The 8,887-nt window shown below is 44.5% G+C and overlaps 1 protein-coding gene across 1 annotated transcript; it reads right to left on the bottom strand.

Annotated features, from left to right (window-relative positions):
* Window positions 1-872: 872 nt before the first annotated feature.
* CCDC70 (coiled-coil domain containing 70) lies at window positions 873-2,990 on the bottom strand. Its single transcript, XM_077973836.1, has one exon. It carries the CDS (start codon window positions 1,721-1,723, stop codon window positions 1,025-1,027), a length of 699 nt encoding a protein of 232 aa, XP_077829962.1. The 5' UTR covers window positions 1,724-2,990; the 3' UTR covers window positions 873-1,024.
* Window positions 2,991-8,887: the final 5,897 nt, after the last annotated feature.

Raw genomic sequence — 8,887 nt, 5'->3', positions numbered from 1 at the left:
CACATTTGTCGTGGCGTTTCTTACTCCCTTACTCCCTCACTTTTGGTCATTTGTGTAGCATTCCCCATAAAGGCCATCTAATCTCCCCACCCCCAGGAGAAAAGTTGGGCACATAAGTTGCTTGACCACATTCATGCACATTCATTCAATGTACTACTTCCTAGGGTATTTTAATTTTAAAATAGATGAAAACAGGAAGCCCCCCAAAAAGAATGTATAATACAGAAAAACAGGGACCATGAGACTTCTGTGAGTGGGAATATGTGAGGGCAGGGGCAGGGAGCATGCCCGTGCATTGCCCAGGCCACTCCATGGGTCAGCTTGACTCCCTCGTCAGGGGCGTCAGTGCTCTTGGGGGCCGCACTCTTGAGTCTCAGCCCCCACGCCAAGGCCCCATTTTCATGCTGCCTGAGTAGGGCTGCTGAGACGTTTGGTGGAACTTGGAACTACCAGTGAGTGGGTCGTGCAGGGATTCTGCCTGTGTCCTCCACATGCCTTACCAGGGGAGGAAGAGGCACAAACAAAGAGTTAACAGCACGGAGGCCTTTACTGGAATGCTGTCAGCCCTCTCCAGGCCTCCAAGACTGCCCCAAGTGAAGAAGTGACAGAGACAGTGTGCCTACAGTGTGGCAGAGACAGTGGTATCTCAGCCCCTCTCCGTCCCTGTGTGTCGCTAGCTGGCACAGCCCAAGCCTCTTCTCCCCATTTTGACTCTTTTAAAGAGAGCCAAAGCGTCTCTACTTCCAAACACCCGCACAGGCTGGAGTCACTGGGAGCTGGCTGGGGCCGAGCTCTGTGGCCCAGAGATGGGAATATGACCTTGGAGCATCACAAAACCTGGAAAAAAATGCAGCCAGCCTTCCTCAAAGAAGTTGGATTTCCAAACCTTGTCTCAGGACTTTATTGGATCTTTCAAAACAAGGAGACCAATGAGTATGTTTTTTCTCCAGCACATGAGTTCACCCTGGACTTGAATCCCAACCCAGGGGAGTCTGGACCACAGGGCCCTGCACCTGCATGCTGGCTACGCCCTGCCTCGGGAGAAGGCCAGCGAGCGCCGCCCTCTGTTGGCGTTGTGGAGCTCTTCGAGCATCTGCTCCCTGGCAATGTGGCCATTGCTCTCCACCCAGAAGGCCCTCTCCTCTTCCCAGAGGGCATTCTCTTCCTCCCAGAGGGACGTTTTATCCTCCCACAGGGCTTTCTCCTCCTCAAGGAGGGCTCTTTCCTCTACCCACAGGGCCTTTTCTTCCTCCCACAGGGCCTTGTCCTCCTGAAGAAGGTTCCGGTCTTTTTCCCATAAGGCATTGTCCTCTTTCCAGAAGGCCTTATCGTCCTTCCAGAAAATGCGGTACTTTTTCCAAAAAGTTTTCTCTTCCTCCCTGAAAGACTTTTCCATTTCCCAGAAGGATTTTTCCTCTTTCCAGAAGCTTTTCTCCTCTTCCCAGAAAGGTCTTTCCTCTTCCCAAAAACCCAGGATCTGGCCCCGGAAAGCACGGATTTTGCCTCGGAAAGTCCACATTTCTTCCCTGAAGTCCTCTATTTTCTCACGAAAAATTTTCATCTCTTCGCGAAAAGCCTTTTCCTCCTGCAGCTTGTGCATTAGTTTCTTCTGGCGAATACTGGGAGAGGATGTCACCAGGGACCGGAAGCAGGCAAGCCCCATCCATCTGCTCACCTTGAAGGAAAACATCTTCCTTAACAGTCGGAATGGTGGGGTGGCCATGATGACAGGACCCTTGGCCAGGTCCAGATCGGCTGGTCAGACCCTGTAGGGGGAGCAGAGAAGAAAGGTCTGTGAGTATCACATGCCAAGGGACGGCCCTTGGTTCTGTAGTACTGGATTTGAGAAAATGTAATCACCGTTCTTTGTCCCCATGGTGGTGTTTGTGAGGGACAAGCTTTGGTTGAGAAACATGTGGGGTGGTCATGGCTTTGAGCTAGAGAGGCAGTCAGTACATTCAAGCTCAAGGCTGCTAAAAACATAGACGCTCAGCCAAGAAGGACAGTGGCTCTCAACTAGGGTATCAGAACACACAGGTGTGACATGACGAGGCCAAGAAGAATTTATGTTTGTTTAGTCAACCTGAATGAATTTAGGTTTTGGTGTACTCACTTGGGAATTGTTCCTGTCTGCCTATGGTCATGCTCACATGTGAATGTCCTCTATTATGAGCCTGGGACACAGAAGATAGGCCCACTGACCTCAGAGGGGAGGAGGACAGTGTATATTAGGAGAGGAGTTTATTTTGGGAAAAGTGGTTTAAAACAAAAAGGTGAGAGACAATGGTGAATGTTGCCAGGATCATGGAACAAGAAGACCCTCACGCAATATTGAGTAATATGGAACAATAAGAAAGACACCAGATGACCCAGCAACTCCAGTCCCAGATATAAACCCTGAGGAAACTTAGGAACTGTGACTAGGATACATGTACAAGTGTGTTCGAGGAGCTTTGCTTATAAGAGCTCAACTCTGGAAACAATCCAGTGACCATCCCAATAGAGTGGAATAAAAAATGGCACTATATCCACATGGCAGACAGCATGGCTGCCTACAACAGCATGAGTGAATCTTATAAACACTCTGCTGAAAGAGAGAAGCAGGATCAGGGAATTTCAAAGAATGAAGTTCCAAACAAGCAGGACTAAATGCCATGGTCTAGGGGAACATACTTCAGTGTTAACACAGAAAGAAAAGCAAGGAAGTGAGTCCCAAAGTCAGAGTAATAGTTGCTGGTGTAGGAGGATTTGGGGTGTGGGATGAGGAGGTGAGACTAAGGATTGTGATTAAGTGAGTACTTGAGAGGGGCTTCTGCAGTGCTAGCAGCATTCTGTTTCTTTGCTTGGTGGTGGTTTCATGTGTGTTGTTATAAAAACGTGTTAAGCGGTACATGGATATTTTATGTACCCCAGTCAATACAGTATATATCACAATAAAATAAAAGCTGGGGAGAAGAAAGAAGGAAAAGAAAAAAAGAAAAGAAAAAGAAAGACAGAGAGGGAGGGAGGGAAGGAGAAAGATCTTCAAACATTGCTATATATCTGAGGAATCAGATAGCAGACCTATCCGTAACAATCCCTGTAACTACAAACATGAATCAAGGGATGAGAAAAAGCAGTGGACATAGGAAGGTGGTTAGGGGGCAGTAAAGAGCTGTGTTGTCAGATAAGTGGTGCATGCATATGCTGAGAGCGTTGTTTTCCATTTTGTGCTTTCTCGAGGAAGTTGCCAGGGTCTGGCCCTCACTCAGTGGACCTCACTGATCCATCATCCATGAGACCTTTTGGGGAAATTTTCGGGGCTTTCTCTGTGTTTTTCCATTTCTGGTTTAGGATCAGGGAGTGGAGGAGGAGAAAAGACACAACTGGGGGTGTGTGTGTGTGCACGCGCGCAACCATATGAAGAGACAGTGGCTAGGCTGTGGACAGCTGGTGGCATCACCATCCGTCAAGTCACACAAACCAGAACCAGGGGCACATCCTTGACCTTTCCCTCTCCCTCACCAGACTTCTCTCCTCAACCATCAAGCCCGCCTAGCTGAGATCTTTAACATTTCTTGAAACCGTGCCCCTGTTCCATCTCCCCAACCACAGCCGGGTCAGGCCAGGATGCCTGAAATAGCCTCGCTGCTCTCTGTATTGATCTTACCCTCTTATCTGCCCCTGCACTGTAGCCCTACAGGTGTTTTCTAAAACACTTTCTCGTCCTATCACATCAGTTCACACACCTTCAAAGACCTTGTAGCCCAACGATCAAAGCTGAATGCCCTAGGAAGGCCCTGTGCAGCCCAACTCCAGCTTGCTTCTCCCTGTCCTTCCTACCCAGCCTGCACCCAACTCCAAATCTAAGGCCCAGTATGAATGAGCTCTATTCAGCTCTTGGCACCCTGCCTCCAGTTTCCTGCCTGGATGCTGAAGCACATGCCGCATCCTCTACTGAGAGCCCCTTTTCCTCCTATGGTGGGCTTGAATTCCTGTTCATCCCTTCCCCTCTGAAAGCCACTCGGACCCTCCAGACAAAGTTCCTCGCCACCTCCACGATGCTATCTGTCTGTTACTCCACTGTTACTTGTCAGACTTGATTGAAATTAGGTGTAGACATGTCTTCCTGACATCTCTGTAACCCAGGAGCTATTATAATATAAAGCCGTCTATATAGGAGGGAACTGGTGAAAATGTTGGTTGAATTGAACTGAATTTAACTGCATTTTGGAAATTTGATTTTCTATGTTGTATGGCTCTTTGCCTGGAATCTGTCCAATATGCAAGGTCCTCCCTCACTTCCATGTCTTGCTGGCCCCCTCTCCCTGGATAGCCTTGCCCAAGCTCACTTCAGTTCACCTAGCGAATCCTTCAGCACTCAGATACCTCCTCCAGGCAGTCTCTCCTAAGCTCAGACTGAGCATGTGCCCTTTCTGTCCCACTAGAAACACCTCATCTTCCATCTCTATGTCTGGCATCCCGCGAAACGTCCTGCCACAGGATAGGTGTTCAGAAAATAGCAGCTGGATGAATGGGCGTCTACTGGGTTAGGATGTTGGAAAAAATTCACCTCCAAGTTTTTCTCAAGTGAACACTGAACTTTCTTTAAGAAAGAAAGAAAACAAGAACCATATCAAATATGTAGATGTGTGTTAAGATATAAAGTACAACATAAAACTGTAGATGTGTATCTGTATAGCTATAAAAATGCACATTAAATAAACATGCCTAGTTTTCAGTTATACTGTAAGACTAGGAACTTCTTTTTAAGGAAAATATTATATATGACCTTATGCTTAGAACAAATACTATACAATCTAAAGCCAACAGTTACTTACTGCTTAGCTGCTTGCCAACGGGGTAGATCCTGTAGCCCTCAGAGGGTACAGGCGGCCATTGTCATGTGAGATCCCCGATGACGCTGCTTGCAGGCCTGCCCCAACAATGCTGACTGTGACCTGTCTGTGCCCTTTCAGACCTGACTCACAGGATGGAGACTCTAAGAAGGAGTCCCCTATAAAAGACTTTAAGGAAAGGAGGGGGCACTTGAAAGGTCTGAAAGAGTTCCTTTTCCGTCTTTGACTTCCCTGATAGGGCAGTGCTGTTGATGACTCACAAGTGATTGTTACCTCAGATTCTGTCGGCATTGGTTCCAGGAGCATGGTTCTAGGAAGTCATGGTCTGGGGAGGGCTGTGTGTGGGATGAATCACTTCTCTTGCTGCTTTCCAGATTCTTTGTCTTTGGCTTTTGATAGTTTGACTAGGATGTGTCTTGGTCTTGAGGTTTATTCTACTTGGAGATTGTTGAGCTTCTTGGATATGCAGATTTGATAGTTTTTCATCAAATTTCAGAAGTTTTTGGCCACTATTTCTTCAAATATTCTTTCTTCCATTTTCTCTGTCTCCTCTCCTTCTAGGGCTCATATTATGTGAATACTGGTAGCGTGAGGGTGTCCCCCAGGTCTCTAAAGTTATATTCATTTTTCTTCATTCTTTTTTCTTTCTGTTGCTTAGATTAGATAATCTCAGTTAACCTGTTTACAAGCTTGTGGATTTTTTCTTCTGTCAGTTCAAATATGCTGTTGAACTCCTCTTTAATTTTTCATTTTCAACTCCAGAATTTTTGTCACGTAGTAAAATTTTTAAATAGTCAAATAAATTAACATATCCATATCTCATATAGTTACCCTTTTTTGTGCACTGTAGCAAGAGCACCCAAAATCTACTCTTAGCAAAAATCCTGAATACAATGTTATTAACTATAGTCCCCATGTTGTACCTTAGATCTCTAAATTATTTATCCTATATATCTGCAACTTTGTACCCTTTGATCTCCTTCTTCCTGTCTCCTCCCCACACCGAGCAACCACCATTTTATTCTTTGTCTATGTATTTGACTTTTTTCTCTCTTTTTCTTCTTCTTCTTCTTTTTTTTTTTTTTTGAGACGGAGTCTCGCTCTGTTGCCCAGGCTGGAGTGCAGTGGCGCGATCTCGGCTCACTGCAAGCTCTGCCTCCTGGGTTCACGCCCTTCTCCTGCCTCAGCCTCCCGAGTAGCTGGGACTACAGGCGCCCGCCACCACACCTGGCATTTTTTTGTATTTTTAGTAGAGATGGGGTTTCACCGTGTTAGCCAGGATGGTCTCGATCTCCTGACCTCGTGATCCGCCCGCCTCGGCCTCCCAAAGTGCTGGGATTACAGGCGTGAGCCGCCACACCTGGCCTCTTTTTTTTTTTTTTTTTTTTTTTAAGATTCTACATATAAGTGAAATTGTGCAGCATTTTTCTTTCTGTGTCTGGCTTATTTCACTTAGCATAATGTTCTCCAGGTTCATCTATCTTGTGACAAATGGCAGGATTCTTTTTTTATGACTGAATAATATTCTACTTTATATACATGCTACAATTTCTTTATCTATTCATCCATCAGTGGACCCCTAGTCCATCCAGAATTTCTCCAGAAATTTTCACTGTGTCTCCAGAATTTCTGTGTGGTTATATAAAGAAAAGGATATATGTACTTTTATATATATACACACACACACTTTTCTATAATATATACTTTTCTATATATCTATATAAAAGTATATGTATATAAAGTGTGTGTATATATACACACACACAACATATATATACACACACACACACACACACTTTTCTGTCTCTTTTTGGTAAGGCATAGTTTTTAAATCTTTCCTTTAATGCTTTTTTTTTTTTTTTTTTTGGAGACATCGTCTCTGTCAGGCTGGAGTGCAATGGCATGATCTTGGCTAACTGCAGCCTCAACCTCCTGGACTCGAGGGGTCTTCCCACTTCAGCCTCTCAAGTAGCTGGGACTACAGGCATGTATCACCAGACCTAGCTAATTTTTTTGTATTTTCTGTAGAGATGAGGTTTCTCCATGTTGCCCAGGCTTGTCTCAAACTTCTGGGCTCAAGTGATCTACCCACTTCGGCCTCCCGAAGTGCTGGGATTATAGGTGTGAGCCACCACACCTGGCCTTGTTTTTCTTTCATTCTTTAGGAATGGTTTCTTTTAGTTCTTTAACTACGTTTGTAGTAGCTGACTAAAAATCTTGGTTTAATCACCCAATGTCTGCAATTCCTTAGAGACAGTTTATAACCAAAAAGACAATTACTCAGAGAATAACAATTTCAGGCCAGGCGTGGTGGCTCATGCCTGTAATCCTAGCACTTTGGGAGGCCAAGGAGGGAGGATGGCCTGAGCGTAGGAGTTTGAGACCAGCCTGACAACATAACAAGACCCTGTCTCTACAAAACCAAAATAAATTAGTCAGTTGTGGTGGTGCATGCCTGCAGTCCCTGCTACTTGGAAGGCTGAGGAAGAAAGGATCATTTGAGTGCAGGAGGCTGAGGCTGGGTGAGCTTTGATTGTGCCACTGTACTCCAGCCTGGGTGACAGAGTGAGACCCTGTGTCAAAAACATAAATAAATAAATAAAATAGAATAACAGTTCCTATTGGCTGCTTTTCCCCCTTTATATATAACTCTGTTTGCAATAAGTTTCCTGTTTCTTTGTACGCCTCAAAAATTTTTGTTGAAGTTGGACACTTAATATAATATAGTAACTAAAAATGAGATTCCCACTCCCAAGTTGTGTTGTTGACATTTATTGTTGTTGCTGTTGCTATTTGTTCATTGAGCAAACAAATTTAGCGAAAAATAATTTGTTCATTTCTTGGACAAGTTCTATTAAGTCTGTATTTTTTGTCATGTGTGGGCACTAAAGTCTGCTTATTAACGATCAGCTAAGACTGGACAGAGATCTCCATGAACTGATGTCTCCTTTCCTTTGCTGAGGGTGTGTGTGTGTGTGTGTGCGCACGAGCATGTGTGTGTAGTTGGGGGTGTGGGGGTGCAGGTTGGGCATACCTTTAGTGATCATGCAGGCAGTTTACGATTCTGCCTAGCCTTCACTTCCTTCTTGTGAGAGCCTCAAAGTCAACCTGAGGTGAGAGATTATGGCCATCTCAGGTCTTTCTCAGCCATGTGCAGAGTCACATGCATGTGACCCAAATTCTCAGGAATATATCAAAACTTTTCAAAGTTTCCGTCTTATTCTCCAGTTTTTCTTTTTCAGTTATTGGTCAAGCCTCTGGTTAACCCCAACTAGTAATGCCAAATCAGGCAGCTATGATATTAAACAATTACCACTTTTTTTTTTTTTTTTTAAACAAATGCCCTGAGGATAGGGTTATTTGCACAGAGTAAGCTCTGAGTCAAGTCAAATAAAGACAAGTTCTGTGAAGGAAGCTTTTCAGTGAACTGCCAAACAGGTCAAATAGTAACAATTCTTTGAGGATGGAGAGAATCCATCCTAACCCTTACTCAGTCATTCTGGAAGTCTCAATCATTGGTTTTTAACCATTCTTCTTTTCTAATATGTGTGCTTAAGACTATCAGTTTCCGAAACAGCCAAGTGAAAAGGGCTCCTGGGAGAACCTCCGACCTGCCACTGGGTGGATGGAACGGGACCTCGGGAAGTACGCACTGTTTGCAGGGGGAAGGAGCTTGGCCTCTCATGTTTCTGGGTGGCAACCTAGGATTCAATCTGTGAGATGAAGTCCTGTTAACAGGAACCCATTTCACTTTGCTGAGTTTTTTTCCCTTTACACCCAATACGTTTCATTTTTCTTACCCTTCTATGTGTCCACAAGCCTAATCTTTTCCTGGTTATGTGACAAGAACCCAAAGAACCCGATTTTTAGCTGAACTGAGGAGAAAGTCCTACAACACTTTCATTTAAGTACACTTACCTGCATCTCACATGTTTTGATATGCCACCTTTTAATTACCATTCAGTTAAAATATTTTCTGATATCCATTGGAATTGCTTCTTTGATCTGTTGGCTATTTACAAGTACATTGCTTAATTTCCAAATATATG

Source organism: Macaca mulatta, chromosome 17, assembly GCF_049350105.2.
Source record: "Macaca mulatta isolate MMU2019108-1 chromosome 17, T2T-MMU8v2.0, whole genome shotgun sequence".
NCBI lineage: Eukaryota > Metazoa > Chordata > Mammalia > Primates > Cercopithecidae > Macaca > Macaca mulatta.
Note: the sequence above shows the minus strand (reverse complement) of the source record. Positions and strands in the feature narration are given on the sequence as shown.